General features: G+C 35.9%; 2 protein-coding genes across 2 annotated transcripts; both read left to right on the forward strand.

The window, feature by feature from the left end:
• On the forward strand, window positions 2,576–6,457 carry LOC109725187 (autophagy-related protein 8C-like). Its single transcript, XM_020254285.1, has 6 exons — window positions 2,576–2,736; window positions 2,939–2,994; window positions 5,309–5,364; window positions 5,437–5,489; window positions 5,698–5,816; window positions 6,062–6,457. Exons 2-6 carry the CDS (start codon window positions 2,958–2,960, stop codon window positions 6,154–6,156), a joined length of 360 nt encoding a protein of 119 aa, XP_020109874.1. The 5' UTR covers window positions 2,576–2,736; window positions 2,939–2,957; the 3' UTR covers window positions 6,157–6,457.
• LOC109724819 lies at window positions 9,937–11,736 on the forward strand. Its single transcript, XM_020253745.1, has 3 exons — window positions 9,937–10,260; window positions 10,415–11,141; window positions 11,289–11,736. Exons 1-3 carry the CDS (start codon window positions 9,937–9,939, stop codon window positions 11,576–11,578), a joined length of 1,341 nt encoding a protein of 446 aa, XP_020109334.1. The 3' UTR covers window positions 11,579–11,736.

The following is a 13,393-nucleotide window of genomic DNA, read 5'->3' on the forward strand; positions in this document are numbered from 1 at the left end:
TACAAAATCACCCTTTAAAATTTTATAATTTTATAAATAATCTTGCCAAATTTATATTTGGCAAATTAACTCTCTCTTTGCCGCGTAGGAATCACATAGATTTTTTTTTCGAAATGCAGTGAATCGTTCACTGCATTCCGAAAGTCCCCTAGGCATTTTAAAGACGGTGAATCGTTCACCACATTCATTAAGAAGGTTAATGATTTACCGTCTTCATAAAATTAAGTAAAAGGCGGTGAATAATTCACTGCTTTTGTAAAAAATTAGAAAGACAGTGAATCGTTAACGGTCTTTATGAAGGCGGTGAATTGTTCACCGTCTTTAAGAGAAAATTTCAATGTGGCTCCTATCTGGCAAAAGAAGGATTAATTTATCAAATTTTTTTTTTATAGAATTAGTTACCAAATTAGAAAATTTTATAGGATTGTTTTGTAAAGAAATCCTCCACTTGGTCTGTATTTCTACCTCCTTGCACAAAAATGTAAATTTTATTAAATTATCTCACATTATATTGTATTATTATGATAATAAAAACCTAACCACTCTTTGTGTCCCCTTCATTCTTTATTTCTTTTTTGTTTTTTGTTGTATATCTTTTATTCTAGTGACCATGATGACCACAGTTTATTGCTTTAATTTATTGTTTTCTCATTTTCTTGTTTCACAAGGTTTGGTGAGTGAAAACCACAAATGTTTATGAGGAGGTAAAATACAAAAAAAAAAAACCCAATCCCTTAAAAAAAATTAAATAAATATTTACTTTGTTCTTTTCCAAGACCAAATCATATCATCACCTTGTGATTGATAGTAATTAAAATAATAATAACTATGAATTGAATTTGAGTAGCATTCGGAAAAAATAGAACCGATTTGTGTATTATATTACATCATTATATTAAAAAAGGGCATAAGTGTGCACATGAAGTTGTAGATACAATTTGATCAATGATCATTATTAATTGAAAATGATTCAAATTAGAGAAAATTGCTAAATATTAGAGGTAGAAAGAAAACATTGTTAAAAAATATATTAGCAAAATTATAAAAAAAAAATTAAGAAAGAAAATATATAATAGAGTTATCATCATCCACCCACTTATGAATCACTCAACCATATAGAATATTAAATAAGAAAAACAGCAAAAAAAACACAATAATAAAATACAAGGCCTATTTTTGTACACATAAAAATAATACTTATTTTTCATTTTTTATAATTAAATTTTCAGTTTTATTAGTATTGAAGTCACAAATATTAATTAGTACCAACTTAATTTTTTTTTACTAAAATTAATAGTATTTTTAAATAATAATAATAAATATTATGAACCTAAAAACCAGAATAAAAAAAGGATTGAGTAAAATTTCGGGGCCAATTATGCAATTAATCTATAAATAAATAAATAAATAAATAAATAAAGGAAACGATTTCCCCGTGGAGTGGAGTCCAAGTTCCTTTCCCCTCCCCGCCCTCTGCTTTACTTTTCGTGCGGGACTTTTTTTTTTTTTTTCTTTTACGAAAGTAACCCTTTGTTATTTTATAATTTACGAAATAATCCGGCTAAATTTATATTTGTTAATTAATTTTCTCTTCGCTACGCTGAAAATCTTCCTGTTCTTCAGTGAATTACATTCATTAAGGCTTAGTTTGGTGTTAAAGTCTATTTAACGCGATTAGATAAATAGAGTTGAGGAAAAAGCATATAGGGATACGTTTCTGCATTCTCCGATGGAACCGCAGAAAATATATCGTAACTGACTCATCGCAATATGCGGAACGCAATATTATGTACGGAAACAAATAGGGTATTTTTTCAACGTATTTTTACACCGCACGTAACGCAATCTCTCCGCAATCCCAAACGAAACCTTTGTCTAAGGCCTTCATGCGGGGAGATTGCGTTACGTGCGGTGAGAAACGACGATGGAAAAATATCTGTTTGATTCTGTACGTAATATTGCGTTCTGCATATTGCGGTTATCGATTTCTGCGATACTGTACGTAATATTGCGTTCCGCATATTCCGGTTAGTCAGTTACGATATATTTTCTGCGGTCTCATCGGAGAACGTAGAAGCATATTTCTATATATTTTTTTTCAACTCCATTCTATCTAATAGTGTTAGATTGACTTCAATACCAAACTAAGCCTAAGACGGCTAATGATTCACCTTCTTTACTAGAATTATATGTAGATTATATGAAAAATAGAAAAATCTAAAATTATTAGATGGAAAATAAAAAAAAAACGAGATTGTTAGAATTATACGTGGATCGTTAGGATTTTTATTTGTTTGTTAGGATTGTATAAGATAGATTATTAGAATTTTTTTTAAGATTATATGTAATTTGTTGAATTTTTTTATACATTATAGTTATTAAAATTATATATGAAAATATGAGATATAAAAAAGATAGTAAATAAGTAAAAGGCGGTGAATAATTCGCTATTTAAGAGAAAATTTGCATCCTGCATGGCAAAAGAAGGATTAATTTGTTAATTTTTTTTTTATAGGATTAGTTACCCAATTAAGAAATTTTATAGGGTCTTTTTGAAAAAAAGTCCTTTCGCCTGACTATATCAAAGCGAGCACCTCGTGATCCGTGCATCCCCTTCACATTTTCCCCCAAATCTCTCTCCCTCTCTTCCCCCCTTGTCTCAATCTCGTGACGACGACGAATTCCATCTCATCAATCTTTCAGATCCCTAATTCTACCTCTTCTTTGTCTAGTTAGGTACGTAATCTCCTCCTCCTCCTCCTTTTGTTTTTATTCGATTTAATTAAGATTTGGTTCCCCAAATCTGATTAGATCCGCTTTGTTGTTGTTGTTGTTGTTGTTGATGATGATGATGATGTTATTGTTATTGTTTTGCTGGGTTTTTTGATCGGGTTTATTGATGATTGTTGGGGGGAATGGGGATTTGCTTTGGGAATAGCCGCAGGAGAAAGGGATCCATGGCGAAGAGCTCGTTCAAAGTGGAGCACCCGTTGGGTATGATCCCATCCTTTCCCTCTCGCTTTTGATGAAAAGATCTCTTTTTTTCTGATTTATTCATTAGATTTTGATGATTCTGTTCTTGTTTTTTGGTTGATATGTGGTTCTATGTGAGATCGTGATCCTCGGGCTTTGTTTTCGATGCCAAAGTTTCTAACTTCTATCGGGGTTTGTATTCGGGGTCAAGATGGATTCACGATCTTATAATTATGTGTACTGGATGGAAGAAATTTGGTTTGATGCGGCGTAGTTTAGGTGGTAGAGGTTGTCGAGATCCACAAGTTCTTCTAGGTTAATAACAAATTTATTTCTGGTGTATGGATTTTGCCTTAATATCCAATGGTAGAGTATTTTCTATTCAAAGATCTTTATTTTGTTTGTAACTGAGATCCTTATGGTTTTCACTTGACGCACTACCCAGTAATCTGATGAGCATGGTTATTGATGTATCAAATATTTGGGAAAAGAATAAATTAGAGTAATAGGATGACGCAGTGGCCAGGAAATATAGCTTTGTTTAAATTTTCGATTAGGCTGATTATGTAGGTATTTTCATCGTGTTCTTTATCCAGGATCTGTTAGTAAAAATACTTGGAAAAACTATTATGATGTGCCAACATGTACGAATTGTATGCCTGTTGTTCATCCTCTACGCAATCTTTCTTAAATAAGAAATAAATATTGCGTTGACCAAGAAACATATCTTGATAGATACAATGTATCAGTAGCTTTCTAGCAGTCTGGGAGTAATTGTGGTCCTCTTCTTGATAATTTGTTATGAGATTTGCATAATTGTGTATGTAATTGGTGAATTGTTGTCCTTGTCCTTTTCTTTCTTCTGACATTCACTACTGGCGTCATTTACAGGACTAACACAAAAGCAGTATTTCTTGTCTTTCTAGAAATGGAATGCCTTAAGTTGGAATTTCTAGATTGTTGTATGGTCTGACAGAAAAAAAATTGAATGATGATGTGCTTGATAAGCATTTACTTAATGGTTGTTGTGCTCTGTAGTATCAGATAATTCTGGGATTTAATGTATGTTTGGTTTTGTTGCAGAACTATGGTTCTCTTTGAAATTTGAAGAATTACCCTTCTATTGGAATTCTGCGATATGCTTACCTTATTTTATATATATATATATATATATATATATATATATATATATGGCTAAAAACTCTTAACCTAAGAGATTAAGAGAGTTAAACATGCTAGTGGAGTGTCACAAGTTTAGTGGGTGATTATAGATGATTTAAAGGGTGAAATTGGTCAAAGAGATAGATCTAACAGTAAAAAACGCAAGCACCAAATGCTTAGTCTGCTTTTAAAAGCATCATAACCAGACTCTCTCTCTCTCTCCCTCTCTATATAGACCTCTCCAATTAAGAGCAATGCTGTATCCACTCTAGTTTAATTAAATGAATGGCGAATTGTGCGGTCACAGTTGGCTTTAATTAACCTCTAATTCAACCAATAGGGTGTTTAATTATACATGCTCCTGTCTTGTTGTGTGCATGATTACTTTTCCTATGTAATTGCCGTCAAAGTAGAACATCCTTTTTGTTTGTTACTTAAATGGTTCTTGTCATTTTGTTCATACAATACTTAAATGGTTCTTGCCATGTTTTTCATACAATCTTAATTGTATCATGATATTCTTGTCCCACCAGGTAGATTAATATACTAATTAACTTGGGTAATAGGATAATAGTCACAAACAATTAATGTTTGGAAATTAAGCAAGAACATAAAGATGAAACTATATTTTGGACTACCAAGCAAGAAGTAGTANTATATATATATATATATATATATATATATATTGTAGAGCTATTATACTATCGGAAGTATAGAGGATTTGATGTTTTCGACTTTTTGACCTTTGGATCAAGAATTGTATAATTGGGATGATTACGGTCCCCCAGAGTTGAGTAGTACCTCTAGGGTTGAGTGGTCCCCACAGGGTAATAGTATTAATCTAAAGGTTTGAAATGATCAAATGAATTGATCTGAGGGCCAAAAAGTCGGAAGCACTAGATCCTCTATGCTTTTAATAGCATAGTAGCTTCCCCCTCTCTCACACACACACAGACACACACGTGTGTATATATATATATATGTACATACGTGATACGTATGTATGTATATATATGTATGAATGTATGTGTGTGTATATATATATGTTTGTATTATATATATATATTTGCAGGATATCTGTGATCAAATCATGCTACTAAATTAAAGAATATGGAAATTTTCATTTTCTTACAGCATTATAGCTTATGATCTGTAGTTTGATTATGCATTTCAGAAAGGAGACAGGCAGAAGCTGCTCGCATTAGAGAGAAGTATCCTGACAGAATCCCTGTAAGTACCGTGCTTATTTTGTTTGGCATTTATATATTTTTAATTAGTTTCTAACTTTTCCATGTAATATAGGTGATTGTTGAGAAGGCTGAGAGGAGCGACATACCGGACATTGACAAGAAGAAGTCAGTTCTTATATGCATTTCATTTTGTTGATATCATGAATATGCCTTCCTATTCATTTGCCAGTTTATTTGGAATTACAACTCTGACGAAAATCTTACATTTCTATTTTAGATTTCCTGTAATTTTCTTTTAATGGTTATGATCTAAATATTGATGGCAGTTTCTAAACTTTGTAATCTTAAATTTTCGGATAATTGATGGATGCAGGTATTTAGTTCCTGCTGATCTCACAGTTGGACAATTTGTGTACGTTGTTCGCAAGAGGATTAAGCTCAGTGCCGAGAAGGCCATCTTCATTTTTGTGAAGGATACTCTTCCCCCAACAGGTCAGCTACATTCTTGCGAGGCAAAAACTAATAGACGCCCCTTATTCGGAAACATGCTTTTGGATTTCAGTGTTTTCAAATCGATCAAAAGTTGACGGGTCCAAATTGAAATTTCTCTAGTTCAGGAAATCATTTCCAAATAAACTATAGTCGCGGGGCTTTTGTACATAATCAGAAACTTGGTAAAATATCTTTTTGGAGCCGCTATTTATGGATTGCTTAGTTTTCTATTCCCTATATTGCAGCTGCGATAATGTCTGCGATTTATGAGGAGCACAAAGACGAAGACGGCTTTCTCTACATGACATACAGCGGGGAGAACACTTTTGGTTCCTCCTAATAAGTCGAGGCGGATATTTTCTCTGTAAATAAGACGTGGAATAACTGTGTATAGTTTCCCCATACGCGTTCGTTGCTACTGCTATTGGATCATAGACGCATGTTCGTGCTCTTTCTTTGCCTTGCAAGGATTCAGCATATTTGGATATCCATGGTTAAAAAATGTGTCAAAAATCATTTAATGTCGTATCGTGTTCTGGTTTTTACTTCTTAATACCTGCATTACTACTGTTATTTTACCTATCACGCGAAATTATGTGAATACACTCTCTAAAATCTATATTTATCTGCAAGATTATCTATTTACATGCATACCACTGTGAAATGTCGACTTCCGTGTATATAACTCTGGAAATGGCAGTTTCTTACAAAATATTCTTTTGTAAGTTCAGGAGCCATCCTCCACTTCACGTAAAAAGGTAAAAATTTGGTTTCTTATTCGGAGTTCCTTAATGCTGAGTACTTTTGTTGTTAGTAGAAGAGTTTGTATGTAGTAAAAGAGCATTATTTTAAGTACCTCAATTGATGCTTGTAAGTATGTGGGTAGGACACCTTAGGGACAAGAAATTGTCACAGATATTTAATCATCATTTACATTCCCTTCTATTTTCTGTGCATCAAAATCTTTCTTGAATCTCTCAATATTCATGTATCCTTTCTTTGTGTGAGTCTTTCCCCTTGTATGAATCTTTTGTGGTCCTTGTGATATCCTTTTCCATTACTCTCTAATTTATTTCTCAAAGTACTTATTCCTAGTAGATTTGAGTTTCTGTTGCAAGAGCGAGCCATGGTCGGTGTATTTCATTCAATGCTTGCATTAAATGGCCAAGAGAGGTTGATAGGTGAATTAAATTTCAGCTTGAAATATCAACAGAAAATTTTTCCTTGTCACAGTTATTCTATGTAATATTTACAAATTTCGACGTAATAAAAAATATTATTTTAATATATAATTATTATCATATGGTTTCTTATAATATGATTACTTTTCATCTCGTTGGCCACAATATGATTGGCTCGAGATATATAATATGTGCTATCCTCGAATAGGAGGGAAGCTTATTGTTTCTGAGGTTTTTTACGAAGCAGTAGTATACTATTATTTTTTTTCTCTCGAAAAAGATATTTTTAAAAGCTGTATTAACTCTTGTTAATTTTATAATATATATATATGATCTAAAGTTTTACTAAAATTTTACAAAAATTTTATAAAGAGTTATACTGATGTCAATTTTACAATACATATGATGTAAATTTGTACTATGATTTGACCATGGTCAAGCAAATGGTCGTTCGCATTAATGTGACTACAGATATACTATGCGCGCCTTAGACTCAAACACATATACTTTGAGGTGCGCAAACACAAAAATCCCCACCCCCAAGAGGAGTATAGTCTGTTATAACAGTTATGACAGTTACTTGAGTGGTTGCATAAGAATTGAAAAGGCTGAGGATTTGATTGCAAAAAAAGAAAAGATTGGAACTAAAGTGAAAGTGTATAGAGAGAGAGAGAGAGAGAGAGAGAGAGAGAGAGAGGAGCTTCATCGTCACCATTCTCTTCTAACATCCCGAAGANAGAGAGAGAGAGAGAGAGAGAGAGAGAGAGAGAGAGAGAGAGAGAGAGAGAGAGTGTGAGTGTGAGTGTGAGTGTGGTTGCAGCAAGAGCTTCCAAGCTATAGGCCAACATGGCACATGCTTGATGCAATTTATTGCTTCCCCCAGCATTTAAATCCCCTCACAAGTAGTAGTAGTAATAGTAGTAGTAGTAGTAGTAGTAGTTATAGTAGTGAGGGAGGAGGGGTGGGGAATCAAATCAAAATCCTCTCAAATCAAAATCCTCTCAAGGCATCTCATATGTGTGTTTCAATTCACCAATAACTCCTCCCAACCCCCTCTTTGCCTCAGTAGTTGGCCTCATTCAATGCACCCACTCCAACATATTCTATTAAAGAGCCCTACAACATTTTTCTCTCTATTTTCACCTCTCTCTCTCTCTCTCCCCCCTTCTCTCTCTCTCTCTCTCTCTCCAAAGCTTCTTTGCTTTCAAAGCATATGGTGAAAGGAGCCACTTATGTATATATATGCCTGGTTAGCAATTGTGTGAAGGGTCTCAACCATTACCTAGTCATGCCACATTTGGCATGTTGTGTTGTTCTTGCTGTTGTTATTTTGCTGCTTCAGTTGCTTTGTTTGTATCAGGCTACTGATGTGGATGTTGTTGGTATGAGTTTTCGATGTTCTATTTTAGAAGTAAATTGTGCCGGCTAAAGAACGGGATATTGGTCCGGTTCAATCAGAAAGTGTGGCGCTCCAGAGCTCGGGTCGCAGCTCTTTTGATTGAGCCGCGCCAATATCACGTTCTGATCATGAAATGGGGCCGTTCGATATCATCGCATCTAGTTGAGTTTTATGAGTTGCATTAATTTTATTGATCAATGTGTGTAATGGTTATAATTAGTTTTTCTCCACCTGTACATAATCTATGCACTACTCTTCACTGTTGTATGAATTAAGTGCACTTTTACTTGATTACAACAAAAGAAAAGCAACAAAACTTTGAAGGAATAGCACCTTAATCAATTTCCTAACAAAGTGCTTTATAGATTTTAACTATTGAAGTTTTTTTTTTTTTAAAAAAAAAAAAAAACTGAAATTAGATTTGCTATTTTATGAACTACAAAATTTCTCACTGCCCAAATATGTAAAAGATCTTAAATATTTAAGAATGTGCTGAACAAGAGAACAAGAGACACATGAATATATATATAGGATCACATTAACATTCAGTTCATTCTTTTTTTTTTTTTTAATAATTGCCTCAAAAACTTAGTTTTTTAAGGTAGCATATTACTAGACTCATATGTAGTTGCAGAATCTAAAAGAAACTCAGCAAAGCTATCTTTAGTTATGGATTTCTAAGTAGCAGATTAATTGATCTTTTAATTACTTTGGTCATGACTCTTGAGTAAAATAAATATATATTGTGCTTGAAAAAGTTGTAGTGCTTGATTTTAATTTTTTTTTTCTATCTTCTATATTTGGTAAGAATCTATAAAGAGATTGTTTAAAGAAGATCTATTTATGTAAATACTCTACTCTAAAGTGATATTGTCATGTAGTACTCCTCTAACTCAATCTTTAGTAGGAAAAAAAATATATATATATATATGTGATCTTGATGTGTTAATTAATCCTCACATTATCTGTTCTTCTCAAAAATTTATCCAACTAGGTTGGTTGAGTGGCCATTATTTTTAATTAATTTTAGTTATAGTACTAATTATGCTAGCTTAGTCAAAATTATTTCCTTTTTTTTTTTACAAAAATTATTTCTAAAAATATATAATTTCCAGTTAGATGCCTACATCAGCATCTTGTAGAAGGAAATTAATCCAGCTTTTTTTGGGTAAGTTGAGAGTTGTTGATGGCATGCGAGTGCTTAATTAAGAAGATGTTTACATAATACCGTCCACTAATTAAGTGCTTAATTAAGATGGGAGCATTAATTCCCGGCCCTATTAAAAAGCTTAACCACCCCTCTTCTTAAGGACTCTCTCTCTCTCTCTCTCTCTCTCTCTCTCTCTCTCTCTGTAGCCAGTTATACTTTTTTTTTTTTCAATAAGAAAAACAAGAATCTCTCTTTCTTATTTTTATTTTTTGTATTATTATTATTATACATACATACATATGATCGGAGAAGTGGACGTAGAAGCAGTAACGTAACAAAATAAATTTAGTTTCTTTTCCAAAATATTTTTTTTAAAAAATTTATATTAGTATGACAAGGAACTGCAATGCGGTAGTCGGAGTCGAAGGCGGTGGCAGCAGTGGTGGCAGAGGAGGAGGGGGGATGAAGAAGGGGCCGTGGACGGCGGCGGAGGATGCAATACTGGTAGACTACGTTCGGAAGCACGGGGAGGGGAACTGGAACGCAGTGCAACGGAACAGCGGGCTCGCCAGGTGCGGAAAGAGCTGCAGGCTGCGGTGGGCCAACCACCTCCGGCCGAACCTGAAGAAGGGGCCCTTCCGGCCGGACGAGGAGCGCCTCATCCTGCGCCTCCACGCCCTGCTCGGCAACAAGTGGGCCCGCATCTCGTCCCACGTATGTACTACAAAAATATACCTCTATATATATCTAATGTCATAGATCACATCGTAAGATCGTAATAGAATCAGATTGGATAAGAAATGAATTATTCTCAACTCAAAGCTTTTCATTGAAAAGCGCTTCAATTCGATTGCCCTATCTTTTCCAGCTGCCTGGCAGGACCGACAACGAGATCAAGAACTACTGGAACACCCGGCTCAAGCGCCGGCAGCGTGCCGGTCTCCCGGTGTACCCGCCGGACATCAAGCGCGATGACCGCCTCCCCCGCCACTCCGTCCCCCACTCGGCTGCGGCACCGCCACCGTCTCCGCCTCCGCTCCAACCCCTCCACACCGAATTCATTTTCGACCCTGCGGTAGCCGCCGCCGCCCCCCCGGGCTACCCCTTATCCCCAGCAAACAGCATCACCGCCACCCCCGCCAGTGCCGCCGCTGCGATCCCTATGTTGGCCCAGCACAACCCCCACTTTGCGAGCCACCTCCCCGAGCTGCAGCTGCTCCACTTTGGCGCTTCGTCGCCCTCGTCCGCAGTTTTTGCGGAGCTCCCTTCGAACCAACTGTTGTTTCCGGAGCCACTACATCTGCATGACTACGGTGGCGGTGGCGGTGGCGGTGGCGGTGGCGGTGGCGGTGGGGTGTTTTTTGATGCATTGCTGATGCAAGAGGAGGTGAGAGTTGGTGGCGGTGGTGATGAAAGCTTCTTGCTGGGGAGGACGGGGTCGCTGCCGGAGTTGGTTCCGGAAGAGCAGGACTCAGAGTGGCTTCACGTCAATGGCGGCGGCGGCGGCGGCGGCAGCAAAAGAATCACTTCTCCAGAAGCAATTACCACCATACAACAACAATATCTTAACGGTATCAGAACCGATTGCCTCAACGGTAAGCAAAATGAGGGGCCATTCAATGAGCATCGCTATTAGAAGAAGCATAATCGTCTAATTGAGAATTCCGCTTTTAATTCTCAAACATTTTGGCACTGCCCCAAAACGAATTCCCGCAACTAAGCATAACATAATTGACATGCAGAAACCAAGCAGAAGAGGGAAGCCGAGAGCTGCGGCGACGAGATCTCGTGCCTCTTCGAGGGAATGCCGACCGCGACAATGACGGCAACATTCGCAGAATGGTTCAGCACCGATGGCTGCTGCGGCAGCGGGGAGGCGTCGAACGGCCCGTCGTCCGTGATAACCACCGACGACGGCACCGAGCAGCTCGGGATGCAGCACTTCGCCTCCTCGTCGCCGCCCCCCCTTGCAGCGGCATCGGCGTCGGCGTCGGCGTCGGGCCGAGAATGGAGCATTGGCTCATGCATTTGAGTGAATTGAACCAATTTGAGATTGAGATTGTTGCTTGTAACTGATGTGAAGCATATAAACCTCTTCCTCTCTCAATAGTATAGTAAATTTGGGACCTGTGAACTTCGATGTATACTAAATTAATTGTGTGAACATGCAATGGATTGGATTGGTTCTAAGCATTTGATTCTTCTTTTATTTTTTTTACTTTGAATTTTAATTAATTGTGAGCACAACTATGGTAGTAGGTTCATAATTTGAAATTTGTTTTTTGGTTTCAATTTTGTATTCACATCAAAATAATTCAATTTAATTCTCACAACAAATTATAATACTGAAAATAAAAATCAAAATGCAATATAAAAAAAAACAAAATCAAGTGGTTGATAATAAAAACTAGAAAATTGCAAAACCTCAATCGCCCCCATTTTCAAAACTTTTTTTTTTAAAAAAAAACATAAATTAAAATTTCCAAGGGCAAGCAAAAAAATATATTACAATTAAAGTTGCAACTAAAATGAAAATATTTTGTGTTAAAAAAAATAAAATATAGTAAGAAGTGCATCAGTAAATAGATAATTTGTCCCCACGAACTGAAAAAAAAATCGGTTCAAAGTGAAGAAAAGTGATACAATAACATCACCTGCACTTCGATCATCAACTCAAAAAACCAAAAAAAAGGGGGAAAAAATAGCATAAAACTTTCAAAAAAAAAGGAAAAAAAAGGGGGTAAATTGTAAATGTGGTCGAGCAACAATCGAATCGCCCATGGAGAAAAAAACGAAAAAAAAGCGTCCGAAACGATATCTCGACTCATTAATATTTCCTCTGCTTAATATTAGCGTTGATTTTAGAGAGAAAAAGCTACAAAAGCATTCCCCTCTCTAACACAGAGGAACCACGCACCCCCCCCAAAAAATAAAAGTAAAAAAAAAAAGAAAAAAAAAAGAAACCTTTTCGCGAGGAGCGGCGTTGCTGAGCCTTACACGGAGCCATGAACCCTAATTTGCAAGTGAGAAGAAGAAGAAGAAGAAGTATTTATAGTAGGGAGAAGTGTTTTGCGTGAGCTAGGCCTACCACGTCATCACTGGACCCCGGTGGCGCAATAGTAAATAGAGTGAAATTTATGACTATATATGTAAATACGTGGCCCAACGCTCTCGGCCCAGATTATGTTTGTGCTTAAATTGCAGGCCCAGTTTGTACGCTTCTGATTGGCCCGGTCCAGCACAAATACCGCCCAATTTTACCTGCACCAGGTGTATGAACAGATCTGAGGTCTCAAAATTAGAATCTAATAATAATTCATTAGATGTATTTTTATAGCAATTAAAAAGTTCAAGTATCAAAATTTATAAATGTTGGACATCAGATGGTGTGCAAAATTAAATAATGATCATTTTGAGGTGCAGGTAATAAATTTTTTAAAAAATTTGTAGTTGTTAATGAAAAAGTTTACTTAAATATTGTAGAGCATATATATTATATATATATATATATATATATATATATATATATATTTATATTTATATTTATATTTATTTATCAAATCTAAGTTTGATTTTTAGACACGTGTCATCAAATATTTGCTTTGGTGCATTGGAGTGCTCGTATACACTGGGTGCAAGCAAATTCCTCTACAGAACTTTACAGGACGTGGACCACGTGGTTATACTTATCATCTCAATGGAAAGATGACGTGGTGAACCAAGTCCACGTGGGAAATATTATAACTTCGGGTTCCGTAAATTTCAGAAACTACGAGGGCCATTTCGTAAAGATAGCCAGATAGGCAACAGCATTTCGATAGCCTCCTGCTCCTCTATCTAGGGATCT

This window comes from Ananas comosus, linkage group 19, assembly GCF_001540865.1.
Source record: "Ananas comosus cultivar F153 linkage group 19, ASM154086v1, whole genome shotgun sequence".
In the NCBI taxonomy this organism is placed as follows: Eukaryota; Viridiplantae; Streptophyta; class Magnoliopsida; order Poales; family Bromeliaceae; genus Ananas; species Ananas comosus.

Bases quoted from the DNA above. Each gene is read 5' to 3' on its own strand.
- LOC109724819 (XM_020253745.1), top strand. From the start codon at position 9,937: ATGACAAGGAACTGCAATGCGGTAGTCGGAGTCGAAGGCGGTGGCAGC. The intron at 10,261-10,414 runs GTATGTACTACA...TATCTTTTCCAG, and splicing joins GGGCCCGCATCTCGTCCCAC to CTGCCTGGCAGGACCGACAA. The intron at 11,142-11,288 runs GTAAGCAAAATG...ATTGACATGCAG, and splicing joins CAGAACCGATTGCCTCAACG to AAACCAAGCAGAAGAGGGAA.
- LOC109725187 (XM_020254285.1), top strand. From the start codon at position 2,958: ATGGCGAAGAGCTCGTTCAAAGTGGAGCACCCGTTGG. The intron at 2,995-5,308 runs GTATGATCCCAT...TATGCATTTCAG, and splicing joins CAAAGTGGAGCACCCGTTGG to AAAGGAGACAGGCAGAAGCT. The intron at 5,490-5,697 runs GTCAGTTCTTAT...TGATGGATGCAG, and splicing joins CCGGACATTGACAAGAAGAA to GTATTTAGTTCCTGCTGATC.